The sequence below is a fragment of the Bombina bombina genome, chromosome 8 (genome assembly GCF_027579735.1).
Source record: "Bombina bombina isolate aBomBom1 chromosome 8, aBomBom1.pri, whole genome shotgun sequence".
Classification (NCBI taxonomy): Eukaryota; Metazoa; Chordata; class Amphibia; order Anura; family Bombinatoridae; genus Bombina; species Bombina bombina.
In genome coordinates this window covers 52181264-52194870 of record NC_069506.1, presented here as the reverse complement: position 1 = coordinate 52194870, position 13607 = coordinate 52181264, and the positions used below count along the sequence as shown (strand labels likewise).

The window sequence follows — 13607 nt, the reverse complement described above, 5'->3', positions numbered from 1 at the left end:
TGAAGGGACAGATATCGGCCCTGTCGATGTTGCTGCACAAGAGATTAGCTGAGCTTCGTTACAGAAACTTTACAAAAAATAAAAAATGAGTGCAGCCATCTTAGGTACTCTCTGCCAGTACCTAGAAAATGCTTATTTTACATATTGCTAATTTTTTACTTTTTGTAATAAACTTTTATGATTAAGAATGAGCATGCAGTTTTAAGACACTTTCCAATTTACTTCCATTATTAAATTTTGCACAGTCTTTTTATATTCACTCTTTCTGGGGATCCTACTTTGCAGGTGCCTAAGCTTACAGGGTATACGTATACTAGTCTGTATTTGGCTGATGTCTGTCACATGATACAGGGGGCTGGAAAATGGGAGAAAAAATAAATTTGTCAGAAAAAATGCAATACTGTTATAGGTTTGATATTGATAGCTTTTAGAGGTAACTCATTTTACCGTCATCTATACCCAGACTGTTGGAGCTGTCCTTACTAGTGAGATGTTTCTTCAACTAAGAGGCAAATAGTGGTCTACATGTGCTTTCTCTTACTGTATACTCTATCCTTCTACGTTAAAGCAATCTGGAGAAGCCCTGTACGGGCATAAGGGAGTCTGTGTTTGAAATGGATGTTAGAAGCAGAGGTGTGACATTGTGAACTTCATTTGCATATCATTACCCAGAACCACCTGCTCCAGAAGAAAGACTGCTGAGGTATTTTGTGGGGAAAAATAAACTAATTATATATATATATATATATATATATATATATATATATATATATATATATATATATATATATATATATATATATATATATATGCTATACAGTGATACATATGGTTTTACTCTCTCACTAAATACCAAAGGTCTTAGTTTGGCTAAAACTGAACTTATGTATTTTCAGAATAATCACCTTGAAGTTGACTAGAAATTTGTAACTACTATAAAAAAGCATGAACTCCAACCGTACAAGAATGACACTAAATGAAATAGAAAGTAATTGTTTTAACAGTAAATATAAATCTTATGTTTCTTTTTCAATTATTTTACACCAGAAGTTACTGCCATAGAAGACGCCACCGGTAGCAGTGAACAAATTGAAATGAAGTCTTCACAAGCACCAAGCTCTACTTTTGCACCTGAAGAATTTAAGCAGGTTGGCTTAACAAAAGAGGTTTTATCGGCGCACACTCAGAAAGAAGAACAGAATTACGTGGATAGATTTCGGCAGAGGATCCTCCAGTCTCCCTACAGCAGCTACCTAAAACAAGATAGTCAGAGCAAGGGCTGTTCTCATGAACAAGGTATGCAAAGCACATAATATGTTTATGGCTTCTTATTGCTTAGGGTCATTTGGTACTGGTCCTGTTCTGTAATATTGTCCTTCATCACGGCTTGTTTTACTAAACCATACACATTCCCTAACATCATATAATCAAACTTTATATTCATTATTATTTAAAATAAATGAAGTGAAACACTATAAAAGTTTCTATAGAACATAAACTGAGCAGGCCTGCTTTTGCATACTTCATACACGCATTTTTCTCAAGACAAAGTTAAAGGTCAATAAAGTCAAATGAAACAAATTGACTGGATTGAGTATGACATTTTAAACAACTTTCCAATTTACTTATATTAGTTTTGCTTAGTTATCTTGGTATACTTTAGTTAAAGGGACACTGATTCAGATAGAGCATGAAATTTTAAGCAACTTTCTAATTTACTCCTATTATCAAATTTTCTTTATTCTCTTGGTATCTTTATTTGAAATGCAAGAATGTAAGTTTAGATGCCGGCCCATTTTTGGTGAACAACCTGGGTTGTCATTGCTGATTGGTGGATACATTCATCCACCTATAAAAAAATTGCTGTCCAGAGGTCTGGACCAAAAAAAAGCTTAAATGTCTTCTTTTTCAAATAAAGATAGCAAGAGAACAAAGAAAAATTGATAATAGGAGTATATTAGAAAGTTGCTTAAAATAGCATGCTCTATCTGAATCACGAAAGAAAAAAATGTGGGTTGAGTGTCCCTTTAAAGAGTAATCCTAGGTGAGTTCAGGAGTGTGCACAAATCTATAGCCATTTATTGCAGTGTTTTTACAATGTTGCAGAAACCACTGCTTAAGACACATGCACTCTTCTATCAGCCTACCTAGGTTTGTGCTTCAGCAAAGGATAGCAAGAGACCAAAACAAAGTTGTTTAAAACTGCATGCTCTATCTGATTCATTTAATGCCAATCCTCTTTTTCCTAGTATAATTTCATGGATCACTCTACATTTGTTGTGTATGTATAAATCACATTTTTGTTGCATGTTTGTTTTTAAATATACTCTTGCTTTGTTAAAATTCATTGGTCCCCTTTATTTTTAGTAGAAACTGGAAAGCGCAAAATACTGTTGAATCTTTATGTAATTTTTTTTTTTTTTAAATACAGGGTAAGTAAAAGGGCGGATTCTAGTAAAAATAACTTTTAACATTGGCTAATTGCTCCCTTATCAATTCTTTCAACAGAGTTTAAGCTTATATTCTAGCTAGCAGTGTATATGTTATGGGATAAATTGGAATTGTTAACGCCTTAAAGGGATATACAGTACAACCCAAACATTTTCTTTTGTGATTCAAAAAGAACACTCAATTTAAAAAAAAAAAAAAAATCAATTTACTTCTATGATCTATTTTGCTTTGTTCCCATGGTATTCTTTGTTGAAGAAATACTTAGGTTGGTGTCTGGAGCACTAAGTGTCAGGAAATAGTGCTGTCATCTAGTGCTCTTATAAATACATAACACTCTTACAAAACTGCTGCCATCTAGTGCTCCAGAAATGGGCCAGCTCCTAAGCATACATCCCTGCTTTTTAACTAAAGATACCAAGAATACAATGAAAATTTTATAATAAAAGTAAATTAGAGAATTGTTTAAAATTGCATGCTCTTATCTGAATCATGAAAGTAAAAAAATGGGTTTCATATCCCTTTAAGGAGAGAGCTCATGCAGTAATCAAACTACATTGTAGGGCCAGGATTCTGAATTTTACAGGATGCACTTTGACCTCTAAAGGGGTAGTGGGGAAAAATCAAATTTTTAGAGTCAAATTACAGGAAAAATTGGTAAAATAAAATTTTAAAAGTACATTGCAATTCTGTTTACAAACCATTAAAAATCAAGTGAGGATATCAATTCTGAGTTTAATGTTAATGTTACAGGTAAAAAACCCTTAATTCAAACTGCTTGGGACCGGAAAAAGTTTTGATTTTGGAATAGTTTGGATTTCGTAATATTTCTATATTTGCATCTGTAAAATGGGACAGCTCAGAGAGGGCATGGGACCCAGTGTAAACTACAATATCTTATGTCTTTTAGGCAATATTTGCACGTCATAATACAGCTTGTACATGCAACCTAAAGGTAATTTTATATCATGGTTAATACTGGTGTGTGTGTGTGTGTGTGTGTGTATATATATATATATATATATATATATATATATATATATATATATATATATATATATATATATATATATATATATATATATATTACTGTCAGAGAGATAATACAGAGCTTTAAAGGAATTGTCTAGTCAAAATTAAACTTTCATGATTCAGCTAGAACATGCAATTTTAAGAAACATTCTAATTTACTCCTATTATCAATTTTTCTATTGCTATCTTTATTTGAATATAAGCATAGGAGTCGGCCCATTTTTGGTTCAGAACCTGGGTAGCGCTTGCTGATTGGTGACTACATTTAGACACCAATCAGAAAGTGCTACCTACCAAAAATGGGCTGGCTCCTATTCTTACCTTATTGCTTTTTCAAATAAAGATAGCTAGAGAATTTGATAATAGGAGTAAATTAGAAAGTTGCTTAAAATTGCATGCTCTATCTGAATCATGAAAGTTTAATTTTGACTACACTATCCCTTTAATCAAAAAAGGTAATTGTTTTTGCATTTTAGAACAAAATAACCAAACCAAAGATGCAGGCAGAGAACATTTTGACTATCAGGCAGGGTAAATGGTAATTTCAATAAAAAAAATAATAATAATTATCAACTAAAAAAAGTTTGATTTTGGAATAATTTAGATTTTGGGATTTGTGTTGTATATTTTATCTACAGTATTAACAGGTAAGACAGAAGCTGTATTTAAGAGCATTAGAAATTGAAAACTGTTTTTGTTTTTTTTTTGGGGGGGGGGGGGGGGCATTTTGACAAAAGATAAAACAAAATAATACAAACAGAGGTTTTTCATAAATGTTTTGCCAGATGTTTTACTTGACATTGGAGATAACTAAATATAACTTAATACATTGCTACCTATGTGAACATTTCAAGATAAGTCAGTTTGTTACATGTAGCATTTCCAATCGGATTTATCTCATGGAGTTCAGCTGCCATCTTTGCAAAAGGAAACTAATATTTTCTTCATAAATGGAAAGAGTCCACAGCTGCATTCATTACTTTTGGGAATTCAGAACCTGGTCACCAAGAGGAGGCAAAGACACCCCAGCCAAAGGTTTAAATACTCCTCCCACTTCCCTCATCCCCCAGTCATTCTTTGCCTTTCATCCTAGGAGGTTGGCAGAGAAGTGTCAGAAGTTTTCGATAGTCTCTTATGGAAGGTAGTATTCTTTGGCATGGGACTGGAGTTTTAAGTAGTCCTGTCAACCTCTCAGTGACAGCATGGGTGAAAGTTAGAGTCCGGAGATGCAGGGAGAGTCTTTCTGCGAAACCATCCTGACTCATATTAACAGCTCCACAATCGGCGTTGACGAGTTTCGCTGCCTGCTTTTTTTCTCTCTCAAGTCCATGGCAGAAGCGACGCTATGATCTGTCACACTTGAAGGACCGTGTTCCTGTTCCACTGCGTAGATTCCGGTCAGATCATTTCATTTTACCTTCATCATGGATGTATTGTAATTTCAACTGTTTATCCGAGAGGGGCTACAACCTTTCGGGGATAACTTTAACATAGGGTATCAGTGAGGCTCCTTTTTGTATCAAGGGTTAATATCTGCTGAGGGGGATTATTGAACAGGGGGGTTTATAATCATGTTTGTTGTGTGATTCTGTCTGCTACTGTGTAGTGTTGCTTCGGGTCATGGCTATTTTGGAACATAACGGCCTAGGTCTAGTGACGCAGCCTTTTCTCCAACATAGGTGTGTCCGGTCCACGGCGTCATCCTTACTTGTGGGATATTCTCTTCCCCAACAGGAAATGGCAAAGAGCCCAGCAAAGCTGGTCACATGATCCCTCCTAGGCTCCGCCTTCCCCAGTCATTCTCTTTGCCGTTGTACAGGCAACATCTCCACGGAGATGGCTTAGAGTTTTTTAGTGTTTAACTGTAGTTTTTATTATTCAATCAAGAGTTTGTTATTTTAAAATAGTGCTGGTATGTACTATTTACTCTGAAACAGAAAAGAGATGAAGATTTCTTTTTGTAAGAGGAAAATGATTTTAGCAACCGTTACTAAAATCGATGGCTGTTTCCACACAGGACTGTTGAGAGGAATTAACTTCAGTTGGGGGAACAGTGAGCAGACTTTTGCTGCTTGAGGTATGACACATTCTAACAAGACGATGTAATGCTGGAAGCTGTCATTTTCCCTATGGGATCCGGTAAGCCATTTTTATTACAGAAAGAAAAAAAGGGCTTCACAAGGGCTTTTTAAGACTGTAGACATTTTCTGGGCTAAATCGATTTATATATAAACATATTTTATACTCCATAGCCTTGAGGAATTATTTTAATCTTGGGAATTATGTAAAATAACCGGCAGGCACTGTATTGGACACCTTATTCTCTAGGGGCTTTCCCTAATCATAGGCAGAGTCTCATTTTCGCGCCTCTATTGCGCTCTTGTTTTTGAGAAGCATGACATGCAGATGCATGTGTGAGGAGCTCTGATACATAGAAAAGACTTTCTGAAGGCGTCATTTGGTATCGTATTCCCCTTTGGGCTTGGTTGGGTCTCAGCAAAGCAGATACCAGGGACTGTAAAGGGGTTAAATATAAAAACGGCTCCGGTTCCGTTATTTTAAGGGTTAAAGCTTCCAAATTTGGTGTGCAATACTTTTAAGGCTTTAAGACACTGTGGTGAAATTTTGGTGAATTTTGAATAATTCCTTCATACCTTTTCGCAATTGCAGTAATAAAGTGTGTTCAGTTTAAAATTTAAAGCGACAGTAACGGTTTATTTTAAAACGTTTTTTGTACTTTGTTATCAAGTTTTTGCCTGTTTAACATGTCTGAACTACCAGATAGACTGTGTTCTGAATGTGGGGAAGCCAAGGTTCCTTCTCATTTAAATAGATGTGATTTATGTGACACAAAATTTAGAGAAAATGATGCCCAAGATGATTCCTCAAGTGAGGGGAGTAAGCATGGTACTGCATCATCCCCTCCTTCGTCTACACCAGTCTTGCCCACACAGGAGGCCCCTAGTACATCTAGCGCGCCAATACTCCTTACTATGCAACAATTAACGGCTGTAATGGATAATTCTATCAAAAACATTTTAGCCAAAATGCCCACTTATCAGCGAAAGCGCGACTGCTCTGTTTTAGAAAATACTGAAGAGCATGAGGACGCTGATGATATTGGTTCTGAAGGGCCCCTACCCCAGTCTGAGGGGGCCAGGGAGGTTTTGTCTGAGGGAGAAATTTCAGATTCAGGGAAAATGTCTCAACAAGCTGAACCTGATGTGATTACATTTAAATTTAAATTGGAACATCTCCGCGCTCTGCTTAAGGAGGTGTTATCCACTCTGGATGATTGTGAGAATTTGGTCATTCCAGAGAAACTATGTAAAATGGACAAGTTCCTAGAGGTCCCGGGGCCCCCCGAAGCTTTTCCTATACCCAAGCGGGTGGCAGACATTGTAAATAAAGAATGGGAAAGGCCCGGTATACCTTTCGTCCCTCCCCCCATATTTAAAAAATTGTTTCCTATGGTCGACCCCAGAAAGGACTTATGGCAGACAGTCCCCAAGGTCGAGGGGGCGGTTTCTACTCTAAACAAACGCACCACTATACCCATAGAAGATAGTTGTGCTTTCAAAGATCCTATGGATAAAAAATTAGAAGGTTTGCTTAAAAAGATGTTTGTTCAGCAAGGTTACCTTCTACAACCAATTTCATGCATTGTTCCTGTCACTACAGCAGCGTGTTTCTGGTTCGATGAGCTAGAAAAGGCGCTCAATAATAATTCTTCTTCTTATGAGGAGATTATGGACAGAATTCATGCTCTCAAATTGGCTAATTCTTTCACCCTAGACGCCACTTTGCAATTGGCTAGGTTAGCGGCGAAAAATTCTGGTTTTGCTATTGTGGCGCGCAGAGCGCTTTGGTTAAAATCTTGGTCAGCGGATGCGTCTTCCAAGAACAAATTGCTTAACATTCCTTTCAAGGGGAAAACGCTGTTTGGCCCTGACTTGAAAGAGATTATCTCTGATATCACTGGGGGCAAGGGCCACGCCCTTCCTCAGGATAGGTCTTTCAAGGCCAAAAATAAACCTAATTTTCGTCCCTTTCGCAGAAACGGACCAGCCCCAAGTGCTACGTCCTCTAAGCAAGAGTGTAATACTTCTCAAGCCAAGCCAGCCTGGAGACCAATGCAAGGCTGGAACAAAGGAAAGCAGGCCAAGAAACCTGCCACTGCTACCAAGACAGCATGAGATGTTGGCCCCCGATCCGGGACCGGATCTGGTGGGGGGCAGACTCTCTCTCTTCGCTCAGGCTTGGGCAAGAGATGTTCTGGATCCTTGGGCACTAGAAATAGTCTCCCAAGGTTATCTTCTGGAATTCAAGGGGCTTCCCCCAAGGGGGAGGTTCCACAGGTCTCAATTGTCTTCAGACCACATAAAAAGACAGGCATTCTTACATTGTGTAGAAGACCTGTTAAAAATGGGAGTGATTCATCCTGTTCCTTTAGGAGAACAAGGGATGGGGTTCTACTCCAATCTGTTCGTAGTTCCCAAAAAAGAGGGAACATTCAGACCAATCTTAGATCTCAAGATCCTAAACAAGTTTCTCAAGGTTCCATCGTTCAAAATGGAAACCATTCGAACAATTCTTCCTTCCATCCAGGAAGGTCAATTCATGACCACGGTGGATTTAAAGGATGCGTATCTACATATTCCTATCCACAAGGAACATCATCGGTTCCTAAGGTTCGCATTCCTGGACAAGCATTACCAGTTTGTGGCACTTCCGTTCGGATTAGCCACTGCTCCAAGGATTTTCACAAAGGTACTAGGGTCCCTTCTAGCGGTGCTAAGACCAAGGGGCATTGCAGTAGTACCTTACTTGGACGACATTCTGATTCAAGCGTCGTCCCTTCCTCAAGCAAAGGCTCACACGGACATTGTCCTGGCCTTTCTCAGATCTCACGGGTGGAAAGTGAACGTAGAAAAAAGTTCTCTATCTCCGTCAACAAGGGTTCCCTTCTTGGGAACAATAATAGACTCCTTAGAAATGAGGATTTTTCTGACAGAGGCCAGAAAATCAAAACTTCTAAACTCTTGTCAAATACTTCATTCTGTTCCTCTTCCTTCCATAGCGCAGTGCATGGAAGTAATAGGTTTGATGGTAGCGGCAATGGACATAGTTCCTTTTGCGCGAATTCATCTAAGACCATTACAACTGTGCATGCTCAGTCAGTGGAATGGGGACTATACAGACTTGTCTCCGACGATACAAGTAGATCAGAGGACCAGAGATTCACTCCGTTGGTGGCTGTCCCTGGACAACCTGTCACAGGGGATGAGCTTCCGCAGACCAGAGTGGGTCATTGTCACGACCGACGCCAGTCTGGTGGGCTGGGGCGCGGTCTGGGGACCCCTGAAAGCTCAGGGTCTTTGGTCTCGGGAAGAATCTCTTCTCCCGATAAATATTCTGGAACTGAGAGCGATATTCAATGCTCTCAAGGCTTGGCCTCAGCTAGCAAAGGCCAAGTTCATACGGTTTCAATCAGACAACATGACGACTGTTGCGTACATCAACCATCAGGGGGGAACAAGGAGTTCCCTGGCGATGGAAGAAGTGACCAAAATCATTCAATGGGCGGAGACTCACTCCTGCCACTTGTCTGCAATCCACATCCCAGGAGTGGAAAATTGGGAAGCGGATTTTCTGAGTCGTCAGACATTTCATCCGGGGGAGTGGGAACTCCATCCGGAAATCTTTGCCCAAATTACTCAATTGTGGGGCATTCCAGACATGGATCTGATGGCCTCTCGTCAGAACTTCAAGGTTCCTTGCTACGGGTCCAGATCCAGGGATCCCAAGGCGACTCTAGTAGATGCACTAGTAGCACCTTGGACCTTCAAACTAGCTTATGTATTCCCGCCGTTTCCTCTCATCCCCAGGCTGGTAGCCAGGATCAATCAGGAGAGGGCATCGGTGATCTTGATAGCTCCTGCGTGGCCACGCAGGACTTGGTATGCAGACCTGGTGAATATGTCATCGGCTCCACCATGGAAGCTACCTTTGAGACGAGACCTTCTTGTTCGAGGTCCGTTCGAACATCCGAATCTGGTCTCACTCCAACTGACTGCTTGGAGATTGAACGCTTGATCTTATCAAAGCGAGGGTTCTCAGATTCTGTCATTGATACTCTTGTTCAGGCCAGAAAGCCTGTAACTAGAAAAATTTACCACAAAATATGGAAAAAATATATCTGTTGGTGTGAATCTAAAGGATTCCCTTGGGACAAGGTAAAAATTCCTAAGATTCTATCCTTTCTTCAAGAAGGTTTGGAGAAAGGATTATCTGCAAGTTCCTTGAAGGGACAGATTTCTGCCTTGTCTGTGTTACTTCACAAAAAGCTGGCAGCTGTGCCAGATGTTCAAGCCTTTGTTCAGGCTCTGGTTAGAATCAAGCCTGTTTACAAACCTTTGACTCCTCCTTGGAGTCTCAATTTAGTTCTTTCAGTTCTTCAGGGGGTTCCGTTTGAACCCTTACATTCCGTTGATATTAAGTTATTATCTTGGAAAGTTTTGTTTTTGGTTGCAATTTCTTCTGCTAGAAGAGTTTCAGAATTATCTGCTCTGCAGTGTTCTCCTCCTTATCTGGTGTTCCATGCAGATAAGGTTGTTTTTACGTACTAAACCTGGTTTTCTTCCGAAAGTTGTTTCTAACAAAAACATTAACCAGGAGATAGTCGTGCCTTCTTTGTGTCCGAATCCAGTTTCAAAGAAGGAACGTTTGTTGCACAATTTGGATGTTATTCGTGCTCTAAAATTCTATTTAGATGCTACAAAGGATTTTAGACAAACATCTTCCTTGTTTGTTGTTTATTCTGGTAAAAGGAGAGGTCAAAAAGCAACTTCTACCTCTCTCTCTTTTTGGATTAAAAGCATCATCAGATTGGCTTATGAGACTGCCGGACGGCAGCCTCCTGAAAGAATCACAGCTCATTCCACTAGGGCTGTGGCTTCCACATGGGCCTTCAAGAACGAGGCTTCTGTTGATCAGATATGTAAGGCAGCGACTTGGTCTTCACTGCACACTTTTACTAAATTTTACAAGTTTGATACTTTTGCTTCTTCTGAGGCTATTTTTGGGAGAAAGGTTTTGCAAGCCGTGGTGCCTTCCATCTAGGTGACCTGATTTGCTCCCTCCCTTCATCCGTGTCCTAAAGCTTTGTTATTGGTTCCCACAAGTAAGGATGACGCCGTGGACCGGACACACCTATGTTGGAGAAAACAGAATTTATGTTTACCTGATAAATTACTTTCTCCAACGGTGTGTCCGGTCCACGGCCCGCCCTGGTTTTTTAATCAGGTCTGATAATTTATTTTCTTTAACTACAGTCACCACGGTATCATATGGTTTCTCCTATGCAAATATTCCTCCTTTACGTCGGTCGAATGACTGGGGAAGGCGGAGCCTAGGAGGGATCATGTGACCAGCTTTGCTGGGCTCTTTGCCATTTCCTGTTGGGGAAGAGAATATCCCACAAGTAAGGATGACGCCGTGGACCGGACACACCGTTGGAGAAAGTAATTTATCAGGTAAACATAAATTCTGTTTTCGGTTGGGCCCGCTTTTGCATGGACTGCACGATTTACCTTATGACTCCATTTCCGTTTTCCTGACCATGTGGCAACAGAGAAATCCTGGTCCGCTGGTGTCTGGTTCTCTGGAGGCGGCAGTGTCCCAGTTATGGAGGATTCTTGGAGACGGATGTCTCTGATTCAGACTCTATTTCTTGTGAAGAATATGAATTGGCCCGGGTGATACATGCCCATCAGTTATGTTCCGAATACTCTGTTCCTTGGGATCAGGGATACGGGTGCCCACTGAGCCATCCGTCTCTGGGGATTCTATTTCTCATGAGACGTGTTTCCTACCATCAACTCTTACTACGCATGCAAGTAACCCAAATGCTACCTATCATTTCTAGGGAGTGTGGCCTGTTCCCACAGGAGGTTACGACACGGTTCTGCATGGCCATATCTTTGGCGCTGACGCATCTGCACCTCCCGGGAGTGTGCTTATATTGTCTGTGTTTCGTTAACCGGGGCTCATCAGGCGTGGGATCGCCTGGTCCAGTTCAGCCTTCCGGGGGAGCGACTGCCCCTGAGGCCTCAGGGGTTCAACCTTTGGGGCCGGTGTTTCCGTTTGTCCCGGCGGAGGTATGTTGCACCTTTTGTTATAGACTGGCGCGCCTTTGTGTCCTACTAAGGCACGGTTTTGGCGTTGCTGGAGGATCCCAATCTTAATGGATCTGGGGATTTTCAGTCTTACTCTTCGACTGTCTTGCATACATAGACATAAGGGGTTGAAGTAATCTTCTTATAGTCTTTATTTGTGTATCCTTTTCCGGTTCTGAGCTTGGAAGTCTCGGACCCCTGATGGGCTGGTCCTGCGGGTCTGTCCGTTCTTCCTGGGCGATAACCTATGGGTTGCCTTATCTTTTATTTTCATCCAGTGAGGATGATTTTTATTTGGTCTAAAGCTCGTGTGGTGGTGTGATGTTTCCTTCAGGAACTTTCCTCTCTGGAATTGATACTCGTGATTTTGTGTTTGCACTGTTTACAAAAGTCTGTCTGACTGTTCTTTATCCCTCCATCATCGGGGAAGACTCCATGTGGCCTTGACAGTGCTGGGGCCCTTGGTTTCAGGCTGGTCCTGACTGGGTACAAATCCTTCTGTCTTTGAGGCCTAGTTCAGACACGTGGCACCTTTTTATGTCCGGTTGGTCTGATGAGGGCGCCTAGTGATCACAATATGATTTGTGTAGTTGTCTTGTTTTATTTTACAAGCTTCAACTAGCCTCCTGAGAGGACTTGAGTGTTTGTGGTTGCTTAGGGGCATGGGGGATTGGTTCAGTCCTCATTCGCCTTTCAATCTAGTGGGCCGGAACTCCGTTGAGATCCGTGGCGCATGCTCAGTCGTTTCCAAATTTTTCGGGAACTAGAGTGTTCCTTCCCGTTGTGGGTTGGATGTTTGGAGGATACCACCGTTCTTATGGTTTTGCCTTTCATGGTTTCTTTGGAAGTGTCCTTTTAGGACTTGTTACTTTTAGAGGTTCTCTTCCTTTGTGTCGAGACTTTCTGGACTACGTCTGGTTTTTCTATCGGCTTTGGCCACTTAATCAGGAAGTGAAGGCCGTGAGGCTCTGTCTTCCTTCGGGAGCTTGTCGTCTCCATATCAGGGGCGATAGGAGGTGTCGTCTTTTTTTCTTAGGGGATTTTTTTTGCCTGGGTTCGGGATGCTTTGCATTCTTCTCCCTTGGGTGTGATCCTCTGGAACGTTAATCTGAAAGGATTATGGAGACTAGCCTTTCTTTCTACTCTCTTTCTGGTGACTGTTCTCGTTTTCATTTCCCTTAGTGCTGCCCTTGGGGCCTTTGGGCTCTAGAGAAATTGTACGACTTTATCTCGTCCTATTGCCTTGCTGGGGGGTGTTGACCTCCAGCTAAGGGTGTTCTTTTCCCTTTGTGCTTGGAATTATGAGTGAGTCCTGTACCCGTTCTCCGGGTTTCCCGGTTCTCATCCCCTGTGAGGTCTGATTGCTTTAGACGGGGGTATCTTGTGTTCCCTTAGGGTGTCGTTTGTTCTAGGACGATTCCGGGTTCCCGGGTCCGGAGTTCTTGTCTTGGATCCTTCTTGGATGTCTGGAGACTTATGATCCGGTGGACTGGTTCGGGGTGACACAGTTTTTTAAGGGACCCTATGTTGCAACATAGAGGCTAGCTCATTGGGCTTGCAAGCAGGTAGGCCAGAGTACACATCCAACTTCGGGTACTGGTTATAAACTTTAAGGCCTGACTTGTCCTTCAGACGGAGTGTGTTCCTCTATGGGGAGTTTTCTTCTTTGTTGGGTCAACAGTGGTGTCTGGATGATTTTTTTTCATTCGGTCCGTGTTTTGATCATACTATGGCTTCATATCTTGTGGACATGTACGCTGTTATTATCTGTGCCCTTCCCTTTGGAGGGGATAGTTTATCTTCCTTATGAGTTGGGGTTTTCTCTCTCTGGAGGGTCTTTGTCCTGCCCTGTGTGTAGGAGGTTGGATCAGGTGGCTTATTTCTGTAAGAGGCAGCATCTGCTGCTCTGTGGGCTCTGTTCCACCTGTTGGAAATTGATCTCTCTATGTA

General features: G+C 41.2%; 1 protein-coding gene across 4 annotated transcripts in view; it reads left to right on the top strand.

Moving 5' to 3' along the window:
- The window catches only part of PER3 (period circadian regulator 3), a 154683-nt gene that overhangs the window by 98706 nt on the left and 42370 nt on the right, over positions 1 to 13607 (top strand). For 2 of the 4 annotated variants that reach the window (XM_053690374.1, XM_053690376.1), the window contains one exon: positions 1051 to 1296. In XM_053690374.1, the coding sequence (XP_053546349.1) occupies positions 1051 to 1296 (246 nt within the window). Of the gene's footprint in view, positions 1 to 1047; positions 1297 to 13607 lie in introns of all 4 variants that reach the window. The other 2 variants (XM_053690375.1, XM_053690373.1) reach the window with 1 other exon arrangement.